The 21,881-nt window shown below is 36.3% G+C and overlaps 1 protein-coding gene across 2 annotated transcripts; it reads right to left on the bottom strand.

The window, feature by feature from the left end:
• Nucleotides 1–1,549: 1,549 nt before the first annotated feature.
• LOC121370823 (multiple epidermal growth factor-like domains protein 11) lies at nt 1,550–21,412 on the bottom strand. 2 transcript variants are annotated; one of them, XM_041496313.1, is made up of 6 exons: nt 21,317–21,412; nt 13,842–13,967; nt 11,703–11,834; nt 10,397–10,540; nt 9,503–9,614; nt 1,550–3,788 (listed from the first exon to the last, which is right to left on the bottom strand). In XM_041496313.1, the coding sequence occupies exons 1-6, from the start codon at nt 21,378–21,380 to the stop codon at nt 3,530–3,532; spliced, it is 837 nt and encodes a 278-aa protein (XP_041352247.1). In that variant the 5' UTR covers nt 21,381–21,412; the 3' UTR covers nt 1,550–3,529. The 2 variants fall into 2 exon arrangements, with proteins under 2 accessions (XP_041352247.1, XP_041352256.1); XM_041496322.1 differs by lacking the exon at nt 10,397–10,540.
• Between the last annotated feature and the right edge of the window lie 469 nt (nt 21,413–21,881).

Genomic DNA, 21,881 nt, shown 5'->3' with positions numbered 1-21,881 from the left:
GCTGTATCACAGCCTTCGGAGCAGCTTGCACTTCCAAAAGCACAGACACAAATATACCAACCCCCATGACCCAACCAAGTCTGCAAGGATTAAGAATATTTGGATGTAGCATGGAATCTTGATCTCAGATATTTTCTTGGAGATGTTGCCTTTGGGTATGCTGTTTCCATGTCCCAGGTATATGTGGCAGTGTTTCTACACTTTAGTTTGGTGATGGCTTCTTGAACTTCTTTCATCTCAAGAGCAGCTGCATCAGTTGTGCTTGGTTCCATGCTGTAAAATCTTCACATTTGCACTGACCTCTTTGTATGGTTCATAGCCGATTCCAAGCTGGCATCATTGTTATCTGTTGAGCTTTCGTGAATACATTGAATTCTCTTTATTACTGTCCACCAATGTGTTCTTTTGATTCCATCTCTAGACACAGTTCATTATAAAATGGTTGCAGGTTGATCTAGTTGCGATATAGGCCTACGATGAAACCATCTCGTGATGAAAACGCAACAGTATGTGTCTTTGATGCAGAAATCCACGTCATTTCCTGTCAGGATTACTTCAGGTGTATGAGGAATCATGAACATGTCTGCTTCTTCCTGTGTACTGACACCTGTGACAAGATGTCATTTTGGTACATTTCAGAGAGAACATCTTTTATTGAGTCTATATAACCTTATCTGCCAGATGTATTGTGAGACGATCCTGTGTATATTTACTTGATGTCATTGGTAGGTAGCATCCTGAACATACAAGTTATCCCCACTACCTAGGCCAACATTTTGGAAGTTAACTTAGCACTACGATATTAGACACAGACTGTTGGGTTCTGATTCTGGGAAGATTACACACATGGGTCCCAATACATAATTATAGGTACAGACGTAAATCACAACCAGATCAACATGGAAATAATTTATAACGAACTTGGTTCAGAAAGAACCTCAACATTAGAAGGCTTTCATGCAGTAACTGGGTGTGACACAACAGGACAAATTGGTGGTAATGGCAAACATATATATTATTGGATGTATGTGGGATATATCCACCAGCTATATTTGAAGCTCTTAACCAGTTTGGAATTGATGATGAATCGTACGACGCAGAAGCCAGTCAAATATAAATATTTTACTGCATAGTTTTAAATTCAAGGGTCATTTGTACAACTGATGCAGCTATTCTGAGAGGAAAGAAGCCATCACCAATCCAAAGTGTGTAAACATTGCTACATATCTCTGAGACAGCATACCCAAAGAGCACATCCACAAGAAAATATTTGAGCTCAAGATTCATGGTTGGGTCAAGGAGAATAATATATATTCAAGCTGCACCAAAGGCTGTGGCAGGACTGACCAGATGCAACTATGGTATATGTAAATGTTCAGGTAGTAACAAACACAACCTGCAAAACACTACACGTGCTACTGGTGATGATTGCTGCAATACACCTGTCATTACAAACTAGATACACAATCAGGGGTTACATTAGAAAACAAATTAGTTTCACCTAATTTTCAGATATGTAGGGGATTTGAAATTTAATTTTTTTTTTTAATTTAAACAACATTTTATTAGCCACATACTAAATGTTGTAGCCACTTTGTATACAAACGTAGCAATTGTCCAATTGTGAATTACTGTTTACAATTGGTAAATTCCTCTATTTCATTAGTTTAATATCTAAAACATGAACATCCTTAGTAATGGAATATTTTAATTATGTCATGTAAAATGTACATGGACAAAGAGGAAACTTATTTGGTCATTTTGAATTTCTATATGGCTGCCAATGTAAATTACAAGGTGGTCGCCATGACTAGAAGATAGTTATACAAATGTCACCAATTAATTCATTGTCCCTACAAATGTACATAGAACAATATATTTTGCTTCTACGTCATCCGATAGTTAAGATATATGAAAAATACACTTAAATGGTGCCAATTTGGAATCTCAAGATGATGGTCGTGATTGGAGGACTATAAAAATGTCACCAATAAATTCATGACTACAGAAATGTATATAGACAAATACTATTGTGTTTCTATGTTAATCAGGAGTTGAGGCAATTGGAAAAAATATATTAAACTGGTGGCCATTTTGAATTTCAAGATGACTGCCTATGTCAGACAACAATTTTCCTTTTGTACAAATGCATTCACTGAGCTCATAAATGTAAAGATATATCCAAATTGTTGTTGTGGGTCAATTGAGAGGAAAGATATTTAAAAATATATTTAATTGACGGATATTTTGAATTTCAAGATGGCAGGTATGTCCAAATGGCTAAACAAAATGTTCTGAGCTAGTTCATTGACTTCAAAAATGCTAATATACACATATTCTGTGTCTATGTTAACAGGGAATAAAACTATATGTAAATTATCCTAAAATGATGGCTATTTTGAATTTTAAGATCACTGCCATGATCAAATGACCGAAACAAATGCTACCAATATATTTCTAATTACGGATAGTTTTAAGAATAATACGAAATACATAAGCAAAAAAAGAAAAAAAAAAGAAGAAAATAAGAAGCAAATTGACATAACTCCCTGGACTAACACCTGGTCTGTTACACATTTTGAACCTTTTTTACGTTGGTGTATAGACGTACGATTATTTCACCACTTAGTATAATATAAGAGATGGAACAATTGATCAGAATAGATCACAATAGATGTTTAACGACAACCCAGCACGGAAAATGCAACGGCTATTGGGGGTCAAACTATGGAAAATGCAAAAAAAAAAAAAAAAAAATAAAAAAATCCAGAAAACCCCCAGAAAAGAACGATGAAACGAAGGCCACCTAACGTATAGCAGTTGCATATTTTCTCTATATATATTTTCCTGATAAAACACATGCTTCATCTGCATACGAATTCTTCACGTTATGTGTCACATTACTCTTTTTTCTTCGCACATTTGTTTTCGGTTTCATTGAGTTTGTCCATCACGTTTCATAATTCAAACACTCTTAGATAATAGGAGCACTTACATAAGTAAACATGATATTTAATTCATACAGCTTGTCTCTAATATTCCATAATGCTGTGTAGATCATTAACGCATAAAGCTAATAGAAATGACAATATAGCTTCCAGATTAAACCAGATTTTATCAACATCATTCTGATAGAAAGGTGATTGGTATGCTATTTTACAAAAGTTCGCCGAATGATGTACTGATTTTACAATATTGACAATATTGTTAGAAAACATATTGCTCATGCCATACCATGAAATATTAAAACCCCAGTGTCACACTTACTCGTGTACATGTTCTTCAAAATAACTAAGAATTATCAACATTACATATCTAAATGCACGTGTATGCAATAGTGTATATAAGTACTTATATAATAGTATATAATTGCTTGTAGCCAGGCCAACATTAGGTGCAAATGTACAGCTAAATGTTGTGAACAGATTTGCTAAACGAGAATATACTGGCATTATATACCAGTTATTTTTTCATAAACATTATGTGAAGTGGTATCTGCAGACGTATCAAGTTTTTCATATTCATTCATTTAAATATCTTGCTCAGCATTAACGTAACCACGCTCGTTATCACGATCTTGTGGATTCTGATCACGTGACTGAGATGTTGTACTCTGGCTCCCCTGTCGAGAAGGCTCTCCTGTGTTAGTCACAATATCAGCTTCATTACTGGTATCAATGTTTTGTGCTCCCCTATTTTCGTAATCTTCATCATTTGCATGGTTCGCTTTCCCTTTAGAACTGTCTCGTTCACCCTGTCTAAGTTTCGCTTTTAGGTGTCTAATATACCTGCAATCAATACATGTTCATTAATTAAATGTATGAGCTATTCAGTATATATATATACATATACATATATGTGTGTGTGTGTGTGTGTGTGTGTGTGTGTGTGTGTGTGTGTGTGTGTGTGTGTGTGTGTGTGTGTGTGTTATTACCAGTGTTTTTCGGTATCGTCAATATATATTAGGAATAAAAATTGTATTATGCGAGCCTCTTTACCATATAATCTCAAGCTTAATACAACGTGCTTTTGTAAACCGTATACACAACTTTAATTTCAGTCCGCTACATTTACTGCTATAGACAAACATCATATTTAATCACGCGCCAAATCAATGCTGATAAGGAATGTATTAAACTGTATGTAAATGTGTTTAACATCTGGTCTGTACTTCATAGCATTCACTGCTATCATTATTAAAACATCAGTCTTCCTCCAATGGACAAATTAATATGTTTTAAAAACATTGACCATCATAAGACGAAACTAAACATAAAAACGTGTCATAATGTAATCTACAGTTACCACGAAAATGTATTTGCAATTTTTATATGATAGACTAGTAGACTAATTCATTCTTGTACATGCATGCAGTCTATCACCCATGTCAGCATAGTTCAGTGGTACAGTTAGATGCGTTGGGATATAGGATTGATTGCCCTTAGTGGACCCGTCAGCATTTATCTTATACCAACCAGTGCCCAATAATGGTACATTAAATATTGTGGTATGTACTATCCTGTCAATGGGGGAGTGCATATAGATGATACCTTGTCGCTGTTTAGTTGGAGCAACCTCTGTGGTGGTTTCCTTTTCCATTTTACAGACCAACTATCGAAATCTGATAACCATAGTTTAAAAATGTCATGTGCTGATGTGTCATTAAACATTTATTTCCCTTCCACGCCTGTATCGAACTAGTCATCAAACCTTAACTGCACATATATGTATTGGTGTAGCCTATATTTCATATTGGGGGTGAGATGGAGGGCACTGCTATATATAACGACCAACTGTATATAACGGTCACCTGCCCATAACAGCCACCATAAATCCCGCCCAGTGCATTTCCTTCTTTATATTACCTGTATAGAACAGCCACCGGTTCAATGCGGCCAGCGGCCACCATTTGATTTACCACAATTAATGGTTGAACCTGCTATAACGGCTACAGAATTATAACGACAACCTTTCTTTGTCCAATATGGACACTTGAATGTGCAATAATGGTCACAAGATATGTATTGACCTGTCCCAGTCACAATATAAAGTTATAGTTTTACTTAAGTTGAAACAAAGCATCATTAATAGTATTTGCATCTTATATCGGTATGATATGGTCGGTCATTTAATTTTCAAGGCGACTTAGATATTAGTTATTAGTTGAAATAAGGCTTGTATTAAACTTACATATATATATTCGACCTATTAACACGGACAGGGAATGTATTCCAAGGTGTGTCATTGCAGCTAGTCAGACAAGCAATTTCGATGTTTGTTCAGCCATTGACAAACTGACCCTTTTGTTTATGTATAATTAGTTCTTCCCTGCAACTTTTCGCGTGTCGTGCAACCGAATCCAGTGGAAAGCAATCAACGATAAACGGCTTTTTCCGAAAGTGTTTAATATAGTTACTTTCCACAAAACGTATTAACTTTATAATCTTTGAATAACATGTTTATGTATTAAAAAAATAGTTATTCTCTCTATTTTATATTTTTTGACGACTCTTAATACTTTATGCATTCCAGTTTAGAAGTGGGTTTTTATAGTATATTATTTGATATGTATTTTCCTTTACCTGTATATAACAGCCACCTGTCCATAACGGCCACTTTTGCCTGGTGACATGGGTGGCAGTTATATACAGGATGGACTATATACACATTGCATCAAAGGTTTTCTGACAGCTGATTTATACATACACACACACACACACACACACACACACACACACACACACACACACACACACACACACACACACACACACACACACACACACACACACATATATATATATATATATATATATATATATATATATATATAATATATATATATATACATATATATAAAAGGCAAACGTTATTGTGACATGGATTGTTTGGAGTAATACATTTGCGAATGGATTTAGGGATGTAAACCAGAGAAAATGTGCATGAAACAGCTAGAACAAATGCAACCAATCAGTTGTTGCAGCGATTGCATGCTTTGATAATAAATATATGAAATTATTTGATGCGAAACCGAATGCGATTCGAACATTTGGTCTTCGCATTAAGCAGTTTATATCAGTTTCCAACATTGATTTAACCAACATTTTGGAAACGTCTTCACATTTTAATTTGCCACCTTGGTGTATCAAACCACCAACATTTGTATTCGATCTTGTGCATCTAAACAAAGATCGCACAGATGCAGTTATTAAAAACATTTCGTGGAAATCCAAGAGAGGTACTGTGATTACATTCCTGTTTACACAGACGGATCACGGGATGGGGATTCTGTGGCTTGTGCTACAGTTTTTCCATCACACGCAATAATTTCCACGAGATTGCCTGATTCAGCATCAATCTTTACTGCTGAACTTAGGGCAATGATTAAAGCCCTGGAACAGATTAAGGATTCATGTGCATCCAAGTATATTATTTTTACAGACTCACTTTCGTGTCTCCAAGCTCTACAGTACATGAAATTGGAGCATCCCTTAGTTGGGATGGTGATACGAAAGTGTGTCTTTTTATCAATTGCCAATAGAGATGTTATATTTTGTTGGGTACCCAGCCATCTTGGCATTACAGGTAACGAAACGGCAGATGTTGCTGCCAAGTCTGCTTTGAACTTGCCCCGTGTCCATGTTGGAGTCCCCTACAGTGATTTTAAATTTCATATTAACCAATATATATTTTCGACTTCGCAAGACGATTGGGACGGTGTGGTTGCGAACAAGCTTCATTCTGTCAAGACAGTCCTGGGAGAGTGGCAGTCATCCTACAGGCGATGCAGGAAGGATGAAGTAGTCTTGTGCCGTGCCCGCATCGGCCATACACATTTGACGCATTCATTTATTTTAAAGAAGGACCCCCCCCCCCCCCCCCCCCCCCCCCCCCCCCCCCTCAATGTGAACATTGTCAGTGTACACTGACTGTGCGCCACATTTTGGTGGAGTGATCATCTCAAGCCGACGAGAAATGATATATTTGGCAACAGAAATGTTTTGGAATCTTTTAAATTCCATCCAGAATTAATTGTAAAGTTTTTGAAATATTTTGACTTCTATACAAAGTTTAAAGGTTTACGTACCTCGATTTTATATATTGTATTATACTTTTCCCCACAGCTTCTTACACTGTGGTTTTACATAAATATATATATATAATATTTTCATATACTTACCATTTGTGACACCTAATAGCCGATGTGTATTTTTGTGCTGGCGTGTCGTTAAACATTCATTCATTCATTCATGCATGCTTTGTGCAAGAAACTTGGAATATTGGGGAGAAATCCTGTCCAGAGTTCATCATAAAAGGCCAGACATTCAGTCGCAAATCATTGCCACTCTGTGCAGCCTTCAGAAGTCCAAAATTCAGAAAAACACCATTAGTGAACTGTTAGATGGAATTTCGTCATGCCACGCCACAGAGAAAATGACAGATGGCGAGTCATAGGGGTGCTTGAATCTGGGACCTGGCAGCGTGACGTCGCACTTCAATTCGACGTCCACAGAAACATCACATGGCACTTATGGCAACGGTATCAACAAAACAACCAGGTCAGGGACCGGCCCCGTAGCGGCCGACCATCCATGAGAACCCCTCACCAAGGCACATGGATCCTAACCACGCATCTGCAAAACAGGCATTCCCAGGAACTTTCTCCAGCGTTTAGTGGCCCCAATGAGATGACGGTGCCAGGCCTGTATCAATGCTGAAGGTGGACACACCCGCTACTGACTGTGTGAATTTCGCTCTGGACCCCCTCTAGTGACACACACACACACACACACACATATATGTGTGTGTGTGTGTGTGTGTGTGTGTGTGTTAAATTAGCTGTCAGAAAACCTTTGATGCAATGTGTATATATGTATTCATTATATTCAAATCCAAGGAGAAAACATCTAAACTATTTCTTAGCCAAACGATAGTTATAGGATATGCTCTTAAATAGCAATCAGTTAGTTTGGACGTTATAATTATAACTTTGTGAAGTCTTTCTTCTAACCCAATATTAATTCAAGGAGACCGGACACCAAAAGACATGTAGTGTGTAATGGATTAAGTTAGCGTCAAAGACCGCATTACTATAACGCCCGGCTCGCTGCGAGGCACCGGTCAGCTGCGCGTCTTAGGTTTGGGGTAAAAACAAAAGTGGGCGGGATTATGCATAGATCTGAACGAAAGCGAGGCAATACGTCATCGGTGAGAGTTACTAAGCAATACCGGTATACGTGTTGATTCTTTGGTTGTGCCTTTTAGTCGTCTTTTCTTTTCTTTTTTTGTCTCCAGGTTTATCGGAAATTTAATTTACAAGATACTTAGTGTTATTATATACTGTCGACGTAATTATATGATGGTTAACTGCGCAGTGTTTAACTGCAACAGTAACAGCAATGCATCCCGAGAAACGGCCAACATCATGGTTTCGATTTCCAAAAAACCGAAAGTTGTTTTAAAACATGGACGCATTATTGTCGTCGAACGGGCTTTACACCAACTAAATACAGCAGGTTATAGTACATTTACAATGTGAAAATTAAAACAAGTATGTACTTAAGATATACATTAAATAAAGGTATTGCAATTTCTTCACATACGAATATTTAAACTTCACATTTATTTACCTATAATTACCAAATTAATTTTCACCGACAGCCCATAACGACTGAACAAGATTTATGATGAAATATTATTAAATTGTGTGTGCTTTTCTTCTAATTAGGTCCATTTGCTTGAGTTTACATTAAAAATGTCATAAAAAATTATGTTTTAAAAAATGCTTGTATGCTAGTCTATGACCGTGTGGCTTCCTTGTCTTCGTCGGCAGTTGATTCATCCGAATTTTCGTCTAAGACAACATTTCCAGGATTAGGGACAAAGTATCTGATAAGTGGTTCTAACTGATACGGTTTAATGCTATTAGCACAAGCTGGACACAATTCTTCGTCACTCGAATCGCTAAGTTCGTCGTTGCTGCTTGGTAGTTTCTTCAGTTTTCCTCTCATCGATGACGTCACGGGTCTAGCTCATCAATTGTCGACAGTTTCCGGCAAACATCGGAAATCGGCGAAAAAAAAACCCAACCAAGACTGGCACGCTTAACTTAGTCAATAAGGGGAGCGCGGTAGTTGCGTGTTGTGGTTTATGACGGCAAACAATTCATTACGCCGTATATATGGTTTGGTGTCCGGTCTCCTTTAAACATACATTATGTAGTTATATTAACAAACATACATTGATTAAACTAATTTATTAACTAGTTGTTAAAGCTTAATAATTTGCCTTCCCATCATTTTAGAGATTTTTCACCATACACAAATATCTGTTTTTAAAACATGCGAGTTTATTATAAATAGCCGTCGTCAACTGCAGGCAGCATTCTACAAGTCGTTTGTTTTTTTATACATCAAAAGTGATGTGATGTTTTTTTTCAATTCAGGGATTTTGGAATGTGTAATTGAAAAGTATTGTTCAACATTTTCAGCTATATACCTACCAAACAAGCATACCGGTGAGCACAATATATACAGCTATGGACACTACTGCTACAATGGCCAGGGCGGTGACCGTGACACCAGTATCCTTGTTATCTTGTGTATCTGATGTAACTGGAACATGCAAAATAACATAAGAGTGGAAAGAAATAAGAGAACACTCAAATAATAGCAAGAATAAATGACTGCAACCAAATTTATCATCCATAGTGCCAGGAAGCTAACCTTATTCCTGACATTCAATACTATATGTCTTACATTCAGTCATACATAATATATTTGTTTTAAACAGACAAACCTACACTAATGATTAATTCAATTTCATCAACAAATTTGTTTTCCATCTGTATAATACATTTTCAAATAGAAAACATCAGATTTTGTATACAAAAGTTGAATATTAGTTAGGTAATTAGGCTTTCTAGAAAGAAAAAAAAATGAGAGTACCAAAAAACCCACAATATATTCGGTGGTTATCAATTTAAATATTTTTAAATTGGACATTGCATTTCATGTACTTTAACATATTTTAAACAGTAGTTCTCATACTATGATCTATCCAAACAACAAATGTATCTATTAATTTCCAAGATTTTAGGGTATGCAATTATAGCCTTCGTACCCTCTGACAGAAACCCTAATAATGCATTTTGTTTGTAAAAAAAGAAAAAAAAAACATCACCCAAACATATTTGTGATATGCGTTTGTAATATGCAGTCAAAATAAATAGGACACACTAACTTGTTATAAGGTATGTTTTGTTAGATGCAAACAAATGCTGATGTGATATCAGATGTGATGCCCAATTTTCAGATTTCTGTCTGCTTAAATCGATGTCTATATTTAGTGGAGTGACATTTGAAATTTGACACAGTGTATACATGTATTTACATACGTTTTTCTGCACAGCCAGTCTCCGGTTTGGTAAACCCAACAACACATCCACCAAGACAAGATCCAGTCAGACGATCACATTGTTTGTCTTTGCAGTTACCACAAGTCTGATTACAGTTGTCTCCATATTTTCCAACAATACATTCTGTGTAAGAGATCATTTTGTAAAATGCTTCCGATTACAAATTCAGATGTTTTCAACAATGCACTCATATACATTGTAAACATACAATTTCCAATTAATCTTCATTCTAAATAAAGTGGCATCTTGACGTTGTGTATAATTCCATGTTAACATTATTTCTTATATTGAATTGTTTTTGCTGACATGTTAGAGCTAACTATAGAACGGTCCATAGCCTTGACAAGCAATATCAAAATACGCGAAATAACCATCTGTTTCTTTCTTTTTTTCTATGTACTTATTATTGCGTCTTGATGCCTAACGTTGAACTGTAGCCTGCCTGCAAGAATGAGAACAGAAAGGACTTTTTCTATAAGCACGAATAGATGGATACACGTTTTGGTAGAGATATCAGTGTGAGTAATATGGTAATATTTACCATCATTCATAAACATAAATGACAGATATATTACCTGAGGTCATAAAACAGTACTCTATTATTTTTTTAATGCGACTGATAAATGAATGAATGGATGTTTGAATGAATTAGTTAAATAAAAAACACGCTGTAAAGAACTGTGCGAAAAATACAAAAATCAGGTAGATAAAATATATTTGTTAGCAAACACCGCATTATGTGTAGGATGTTTTGGTAATGATTTAATCTTGGTAACATGCTGCAGAGAAAGCTTTGCACGGCTTGCCAATGTTCGTGTGCATCAACGTACACGCTCTCTACAGGAGATGTTCTAAAAGCACCAAGACAAAGCCTAAGTCCCTGGTTATGTATAGGATCCAGCACCTGCAAGTAAATCGTGCGTGCCGACCCATACATAATGCATCCTTAATCAAGTTTTGACCTCACAAGAGATCTATACAGACAAAGCATAACCTTGCGTTTAAGCCCTTCTTTTTAACATATTTAAGATGGGGCACAAAGGATAGCGTCCTGATAAATATAACCTCCCCAAAGTTAGTCTCCTCCTCAACGGGAATCCGATTTTTTTCCAGAAATAACTGTGGATTTAAGTGGATACATAATTTCTGACAGATATGCATAAAAACCGTTTCTGCCATTGAGAATCTAAAGCCATTGTCAGCTGCCCAGTGATGAATTTTATTCAAAGAAAGTGACTGATGAAATACATGGGTATATTTTAATACATGTAATAAGAAAACTTACCATCGCACGCTGAACCAGTCCATCCATCTGGACAAGAGGTACATTGCCCTCCTTTCTTGTTACAAATTTCAGTCCTGTCTCTACAGTTGCATGTCGTGTTGCAGTTTTCACCATACCAGAAATCAGCACACACTGTTAACAAGCACGAGACAAAAACACACAACACATTATTATCAACAAGGATTTACACACACACGCACGCGCGCGCGCACGCACAGCGCACACGGACGCACACACGCACACACACACACACGCACACACACACACATTTTTGATAACCTTCTGGGTTCAAAATGTCTACCCATTATTTTCGTGTGTCTGTTTAGTTACTGTTTAGTTGCTCCTGTGATTAATCACTGTGCTACTGCCCTTAAATTGCATCCGAACAGACAAATAAATTTCATGTAAACAAAAACTGTTTTAAACACATGATCTGTCTAACATATGCTGTAATTCAATGATCCCATTAGAGAATCATCTGTGAGTGTTCCAAGCAAACTGTACTATATACTAGTATATACGATATAAAGTATATAGTATGGAAGAGCAATATACCCAGGGGTTAGTCCATTTGGCCAATTTGATGCCAAAGCAATCTAAATTAATTGTTAGTTTATGAAATAGGTAGAAAATGCCATTAGTAATCAACACTTGCATGCACATCTTGGTGGAGCCCATCCTGGCTTGCACTGACACTTCCCTGTCTGCTTATCACAGGGAGAATCTAAGCAATGACCACATATGTTACTGCAAGATGGACTCCAGTATCCATTGGTGCAGGCTAGAGTTTGAAAAAAGAAATTACATGAACGGAAAGGCTAAAGGTTACGTTGTATTAACTACAAAACAAATATCAAAGAGTACCTTTTCGATGCACGAATTTAAGTACCCAAATAAAATGTATTTGTAAAATGTAGTCCACGAAAATGAAGGATTTCATAATACAGGAAATACAAGATATATAACTAAAGGAAAACTTACTAGGGCATAAGGAAGACATGTGGCAACTACTTTATGATGTTACCTCCATATATGATTCCACATTCAATTCAGTATTAGTTGTTATTACAACCCTAAATAAACATAAACATGTTTTGAAGGAAGACAAATGTCTAGAATGAACTTACTATTATTATTATTATTATTATTATTATTATTATTATTATTATTATAGGCTACTTTTCCATAACTTCAAAAGCAATGGCTAATGTGTGTGCACTCGATATTTCTGCCAATTGATTCAAAATAAAATATAATTGTATCTGTCAAGTGACGGCTGCATACATATTAATACATAATTACAAAGTGATAAAGACACTTCGTTATAAATGTATTACCACTGTTCTCATGTCGAAGATTTACAGTCATGAACAAATAAATAAATAGATAAATAAATAAACATATATATATATATATATATATATATATATATATATATATATATATATATATATATATATATATATATATATATATACATATTTTACCCACTTGTGAAAACGTTTATGTGACTACTCTATAAAAGGAAGAAAATGAGTAAAATTACATCTAGTCCTGAGGTTCTCCTTAGCAAAAATACACACATAAGTATAATTAACGTGTTATTCTGGAGGTTACTTTACAGTGTTCGTCTCCCAATGAGGAAGTGTATATTGTACCCAGATAATAATTTCATTTTAACCACAATGCATGATAACATTCCAATGCCAACGCATAATTTTACTGTACTATGTCAGTTTAGGCTTTGCCATCGGATTTGGTAATGAAAAACGTGGAAGAGGAAATTATTTACTAATTGGTATGAGTGGATTAGTATGCAGCGATTTAATGTAGAACAGTAAATCAAAATTGTTACAATGAGAAGAGAAACATTCGATAGTTATATCCAATCATACCATATAAAGGTCACCTGGGTTCTATTTATACTGATTGTGCAATCACTTCATCACTATTAGGAAATATTTGCACACTAAAGCAAGTTTGCTTTGTGTACACACGACAATACAAGAACGAGTCTGAACTACTAAGACACCAGGTGCAAAATATAAAAGCGAATTATTAGGTAAACAGTATTTATATTAATCATTCAAATCTCTATCGAGTGAAAGTAAATATGATTTATAAAACCCATATACTTACATATACATCTCGGTGGAGCCCATCCAGTCTGACACTGACAAGTTCCATTATGTTTATCACAAGAACTTTCACTGCAATGGCCACATCTCAATTCGCAATTCTGACCCCAGTAACCATCAGCACAACCTAGAAAAACGTGTTCCAAGAGATCAACATCAATATACAAATAATACAGTTAAATTAAAACACAGTGTAAAGAACTGTGCAAAAATAGAAATATCACAGATATATAAAATTAACATTTAGTGTAAAATTCAGTATCGCGTACAAATTGTAATACAAATTCTGGATGGAATCGAAATGATTCCATCATATTAGTTTCTCCAAATATATATTTTCGAATCTCTTTGAGATGAGGACACTTCACCAAAATGTGGCCTACCATCAGAGTACACTGACAGCGCACACACTGAGGTGGAGGATCCTTCTTCAAAATAAATTAATGGGTCAAGTATGCATGACCGATACGAGCAAGACAAAATACTATTTCATCCTTCAAACAGTGTCTATAGGAGGACTGCCACTCTCCCAAGACTGGTTTGATAGAATGAAGCTTTTTCGCAATCGCACCGTCCCAATCATGTTGCCAAGTCGAAAAGATAAATGTGTTGATATTATGTTTACAATCAATATAAGGCACACGAACCCTGGCATGAGGTAAATCCAAAGCAGACTTTGTCAGCTGAATCTGCCTTGTCATTACCCCTGATGCCAACATGGCTGGGCACCCAACAAAATACAACATCTTTATTGGCAATAGATAAAAAGACACACTTTCGTATCACCATCCCAATTAAGGGATGGTCCAGCTTCATATTGCGCAAAGCTTGGAGACACGAAAGTGAGTCGGTAAAAATAGCACCTCCACAATTAGTGGGACAATTATTCATGCAGTGCCAACCCCAATATTCATCAGCACAGGCTGGAAAAGAAAAGAAAAGGAAAGATAGATAGCCTGCGAAGTGTTTTGTAATTAAGTGGTTTAGAGGATACGCACTTAATGCCAAACCAGTTAGACTCTTATTTCAGTCATATTACCTTTGTTTGACATACCATACTTCATATGTATTTTTATATTGGGGTGTCGTTAAGCATTTATTCATTCATTTATTCATTTCCATTTCATTGGAATTTTATAAGTTTTCAAAATAGCATACAAATACTGCAAACAAGGTCATTATAATTTATGCTGTAAGGATGTAAGTATGTTTCTAGTTAGGGCTATATATAATTAGTTACATATGTAGGGAAGACAAGCTGGTAGGTAAGGACGCAGAGGAGATGAAGAAGGAATAGATGGATGCAGGACATATGTATATAACTTCACAATAAGATTTGAATGTGTCTTAAAATGGGAAACATTTACTATGTTCATGTACGATAAGTGAATCCCATCAGTTATTTACTGTACCACAAAACCCTTATACCCCGCGTGGACTAAGTCAAATTCTATTATACCCCATATTTTATTTTCAACCGTTACTTTCACCCGAAGTAATGCTGGAACAATAAACAGATTTTAAAAAACCGGTCATAATGAATCAAATATATACATAATAACTATTTTAACTAAAAATACACTATTTTATATATATATACCGACCTCGGTGGCGTCGTGGTTAGGCCATCGGTTTATAGGCTGGTAGGTACTGGGTTCGGATCCCAGTCGAGGCGTGGGATTTTTATTCCAGATACCGACTCCAAACCCAAGGTTTGTGCTATCCTGCCTGTGAAAAGCGCAAATAAAAGATACCTTGCTGCCTGTCGTAAAAGAGTAGCCTATGTGGCGACAGCGGATTTCCTTTAAAAACAGTGTCAGAATGACCATATGTTTGACGTCCAATAGCCGAAGATAAAATAAAAAAATCAATGTGCTCTAGTGGCGTCGTTAAATAAAACAAACTTTACTTTACTACCTTAATGGCGGACAGATACGTGATTCTAAACATGGCCGTGCACAGTACTTTGGCGTCACTGGCCAAATAAACCCGTCGACAAAGAGATAGACAGACATCAAGATAGACAGAGAGATACACAGACAGATGGAAAGATAAGACATATTTTGAAAACTCGATGTAAGATAAATAGTAAATAATGGCCACAAAACCGATTCGATTCTCTGGTACTGTTTTGTACATGATACATATTTATTTATTTTCTTAAAATTTTATACAAAATTACCATATGTTTGACGTCCAATAGCCGATGATAAGATACAAAATCAATGTGCTCTAGTGGCGTCGTTAAATAAAATAAACTTTACTTGTTTACTAGTTTATATATAAGGTAAAACATTTGCTTTGTTTAAGAACACCGCTGGAGCACATTAATTTTATAATTATCGGCCATTGGATGTCTAAAACTATAAAAAAAAAAATATATATATATATATATATATTTTAAATTATATCATACAGAATGTCAACATAATTTTAAAAAATGACAACTCATCTAATAAGCACACAGAAGATACAAAACACCCATTGATACCTTGTGATGCTTATTTTGTACTAAACAAATATACGAGCATTTATTGTACTGTAACAATGAATGAATGTTTAACGACAACCCAGCACGAACAATACATCGAGTATTGGGCTACAAACTATGGTAAATGCAAACAGTAAGTGATGATCAACATCAATATAAAAATTCAACAGTTAAATAAAAAATAACAGTGTAAAGAACTGTGCAAAAATACAGATATCACAGATATATAAAATAAAAATTTAGAGTAAAAGTCAGTATGACGTAAAAATTGTAAAACAAATTCTGGATGGAATCGAAAAGATTCCATCACATTTCTCTGACAAACAATATATTTTCTGGTTTCTTTCAGATGCTGACACTCCACCAAAATGTGGCGCATCGTCAGAGTACACTGACAATGAACACACTGATGTGGATACTCTTTCTGCAAGATAAATGCATGGGTCAAGTACTGCCTATAGGAGGACTGTCACTCTCCCAAGACACGCTTGATACAATTGAAGCTTGTTCGCAACCGCACCGTCCCAGTCATGTTGCCAAGTCAAAACTATATATTGGTTAATACTATGTTTAAAATCAGCATAATGTACACTAACCCTGGCATGAGGCACATCCAAAGCAGACTTGACAGCAGAATCTGTTTTTTCATTACCCCTGATACCAACATGGCTGGGCACCCAACAAAATACAATATATTTATTGGCAATAGATAAAAAGACACACTTTCGTATCACCATCCCAATTAAGGGATGGTGCAGCTTCATATTGCATCAATCTTGGAGACACGGATGCAATCGAATCTTTGATTTCTTCTAAGGCTTTAATGACTGCCCAAACTTCAACACTAAATATTGATGCTGAGTCAGGCAGTCTCATCAAAATGATAGTATTCGATGGGAAAACTGTAGCACAAGCCACATAATTCCCATTCCGTGATCCATCTGTATAAACAGGAATGTAATCACGGTACCTGTCTTGAATGTCCATGGACAATTGTGTATATACCACAGCATCTGTACGATCTTTCTTCAGATGCGCAAGATCAAATACAATTTTAGGTGATGTAATACACCAAGGTGGTAAAACAAAATATGAAGGAGTTTCCAAAGTGTCAGTTAAATCAATGTTGGAAAGCGACAAAAACTGCTGAATGCGAATACCAAATATACGAATATCATTTGGCCTTGCATCAAACAACTTCATATATTTGTTGTCAAACACTAAATCGTGTGTAGGATGTTTCAGTAAAGATTTAATCTTAGTAGCATACTGCATATAAAGCTTGGCACGGCTAGCACCCAAACAAGGTTCGTGTGCATCAACGTACAAGCTCTCTACAGGAGATGTTCTAAATGCACCAAGACAAAGCCAATGTCCCTGGTTGTGTATAGTATCTAGCATCTGCAAGTAAGACTTACATGCCGACCCATATACAATGCATCCATAATCTAGTTTTGACCTCACAAGAGATCTATACATCTATGTAAGATGTAAAAGCATCTGTACCGAAAGCAGCAGATGAATTATGAGAAAAGTTGTCTGCCAATGCATCAGAGAAAAGTTCTCCAAGATGTTTTCTCTTTCTCTGTCTAATCTCTCTTCGAGCCTTAGCCCTAACAATACGAAATGCATCCAGGTTATCACCAGTAGGTTCACGTTTGAACCTCTCAAGGAACCGCTTTCACTCTTTGAATGCATTCTTGAATGTATCAGTAAACCATGGTTTATTTAAATGCTTTGGCACTGCCGAAGTCTTAGAAATAGATTCATCTGCAATGTCCTTTAAGATGGAAGTGAACAAAGACATGGGATTATCAGCATCAGTAATGGCAAATTGTTGCAGACGAGTGCTGCACAGATGCTGAAACTGATCCCAGTTTGCTTTCGCCAACTTCCACCTCTGAACCCTTTCAAGCTATGGGGGTCCATCATTCTCCAAAATAATGGGAATGGGGTCACTATCACAAGGGTCTGAACCAACTTTCCAGGAGAAATCAAGAAAAAGTGAAGGACTACAAAGGGAAATAATCATTTGCAGAATGAAAATATGTATGACTTTTATCATTAAATAAAAACAAGTAATTTTTGAGAATTAAGTCTTGGAATTGTTTACTTCTAATATTTACATCCTCACATCCCCACAAAGTGTGATGACCATTAAAATTTCCCATAATAATAAAGGGAGTAGGGAGCTGGTTAATGAGATATTGAATATCTCTAGAATTAAAATTAAAATGGTTTCGAGGAGATAAATAAAGTGGACACAGAGTTATAGTTTTATAAGCTGTGACCTTTCCAGCCGCAGCTTGTAAATGTGTAGTTAATGTTACTATACTCTGGGGAATGTTTTCATTAACACGAATGGAAACATCCCCAGACGCTTTATTTTCAGTTTCATGAAACTTATGATAGAGGTTAAATCCTCTCATGGTAATATGATCAGTGTCCTTTAGTAACGTTTCCTGAATACCCACAGGAAGAGGATTATGTTTTAGAATTAAAATAGTTAATTCATCAAAATTGCACCTAAGCCCACGGCAGTTCCACTGAATGACTGAATTAGTCATTAGGAGGAAGTATGGGAGTTAATTTGGACTGTCCCTTGTGTTTTGAAGATGGTACCTGTACTTCATCATCAGTAACCAAAGCATTAAATGAGTTGCTGATTGGGATGGTACGCATCTCAATCGTCTTCATACATCCAGAACATTTGCGTTTTGATGACTTTGCATCTTTGCTTGACTGAGGTCCGTTACTGGTGTCTGGCGCCCCAGAAGTCGGCCTACTTGGCAGATCTATAGATCCCAAAGATGCTTGTGACATTTTATTGGCTTCTTTTTGTTTCTGGGCGGCCTTTGCTACCTGTTTTTCAGTTTTCTCAATATCTGATAGCTTTTTGTATTTAGTCTCGTCACAGTGCCAGGTAATGTCACTATTAGTTGCAACATTTGTTATGGAAACCCGTACTGCAGCAACATATGACTTCCCTGCTGCAACAACTGGTGTCGATGTTTCCACCAATTTCCTGGCCTCCTGGAATGACAAGCGCTTTTCAACCTTGACCTGCTGAACCTTCTTTTCTGTTTTCTATTTTGCACATTCTCGCGAATATGCAAAAGGGTGTCCTTTACAATTTATGCACATGATCTCATTTTTGCATGTTTTACTGCCATGGTCTAGCTGGCCACAACGCGCGTATGACATGAGGTTTCTATATGCAGTCTGACCATGACCAAACTTTGGCACTTAAAACAGCACAAAGGGTTTCGAATGTAAGGTCAACAGGGATGCTGAGATACCCGGCCCTGATTGATTGAAGAAGTGTTGGCTTGTTAAAAGATAAGATAAAGGTATTCGTAAGAACAAAATCATTATTCCTACGAACCATTATCATCTGTACAAATGTCACACTTTGTGATGATAAATTCTCAAGGATACACGAACTCCCTGCAAATCACGAGATCTAATCATTATCTTAGAAGAATTAAGGGAGGCATGACCTGTCACAGTAATAGGCACATTACATAAAATACTTTACTTTAAAAAAAACCCATTTACAATGGCTTTCTGTCAAGCATTCAATACGCAAAGTCCCATTTTTTAACCTTTTAACAGTCATGGGCTCACCAGCCAAGCCGCCAAGCCCCTTCTGAACAGCAAACGGTGAAAGTTTGCTCAAGGCTCCGTCAACAGTTAAACTGATGAAAAAGAACCTCGGCCAGGATTCAGAAGATGTAACTCTAGATTTCTTATTCAAACTATTGTTCTTGGATTCTTCATCTGATGATGAAGGATCCGCAACTTCGGTATGGACCCTTTACAGGGTCCCATCAACAGGTTGAGAATGATTTGTAGCCATATTAGAGTTCAAATGTTTCATCAACCATGCCCCCACCCACCACGAAGTCCAACAAGGGGAAATGATGCTGCGGTTAAACAGCAGACACTCATGTCAGGGATACATATTTGATATACTCAGGCAAGAAAAACATAATCACCCGATTGACCCTAGCCACTGCTCCAAGAGCAACAAATACAAAAGGTAATTAAAATAATGTTCGTTATTGACTACTATAAACAAAACAAAGGTTGCGTGCTCTTGACCGTGGCATGACCACCTGATTGATCAGGTCGGCCCTCCCTGACCACCCGTCTGGGTGAACTCCAGGCCAAAGTGGTGTGTTGCCAGAAAACATACCCGCAGATGTGCTCTCAACTCAACCACCAGGATCCCATCATCCAGCATTACGGGATGCACCTCACGGCCAACAAGGTGCCCCAAAAGGGGACTTGTGCTGTACTGGCCATTCTCAAAGATAATGTTACACCCCTGCACCACGGTGAGGTTACAGCACGCGCAGTGGTGTACTGTAACAATAACCAATACGTACACCAACATCTTCCATCCTGTTTGCCACATGAAACGTCTTTACATGTCGTACTACACGGACTAGTGCAAGACGGACTCCAGTATTTAGCAACACATGCTTAAAAATAAATTGAACGTATACAACATGTTACATAATTATGTACGTAACACGTTATGCAATCTCTATATGGCAGATATAATGGTATCACGATGTATTAAAACGGCTTGATGATACGGCTATTTTTTATTTTAACTTTTGGTTAAAAACAAATAAAAAATAAAAATATTTATTTGTTGCAAAATGACAAAAGGTTTTCTTTGGTTACAGGTCAGAAATTGAATATCAAACGTCAGCCGTATGTGTGCATGTATTTGTGTTGTGTTTGATGTGTGTGCATATGTGTACTTGTGTAATAGTATATGGTATATGCATAGGTATATAGAAGCTGTATTATATTTTGTTTCTCGAATATGATATTTATGTCAACGAGTGGTCTGTGGAAACGATAAATTGGTTTTACACACTAATTACGAAACACACCATGAAACGTTTTATATATTATATACAATTTTCCTAATTTCCTAATGTATTCACATAAACGTAGCCAAAACATACAACGGCAACTTCCTGTTTGTTTATCACATGTCGTTCCTCCACAATTATTGTTACACCTCTTCATACAAGTCTAACCCCAGTATCGATCAGCACAGGCTGGAAAAGACACAAAACACAGTATCAACTGCAAACGACGCTCTGCTACATAGAATGTTACACGTGATATTGCCAAATAACCCACCTTATCCAAAAGTACAAGGTAAATAACACATCAAACGTATACATTGCAAAACATTGCAAAAACAGATACATTAACAAATATGTCAATATAATTCATCTGATAAAATCAGTCTGCTAAAATACTTCTTTCTCGCAAGGATTTTGTTTATTGCATTAATTTTAAAAAATAGCACACTGATAAACGCTGTTATTATTACTACTTTAAGAATATCAGTATATACATACATGCATATACATACATACATATATATATACATATATATACATATATGTATAGAGGTAGTACTAAACCAAATAAATTCCAGCTGGGTTAAAGTTCGGGGTGCTCCGAACTTATGATAGAGAAGTGAACACAAGTCCTGTGATTGATGATGAATGTGAGTGT

This window comes from Gigantopelta aegis, chromosome 1 (assembly GCF_016097555.1).
Source record: "Gigantopelta aegis isolate Gae_Host chromosome 1, Gae_host_genome, whole genome shotgun sequence".
In the NCBI taxonomy this organism is placed as follows: domain Eukaryota; kingdom Metazoa; phylum Mollusca; class Gastropoda; order Neomphalida; family Peltospiridae; genus Gigantopelta; species Gigantopelta aegis.
Note: the sequence above shows the minus strand (reverse complement) of the source record. Positions and strands in the feature narration are given on the sequence as shown.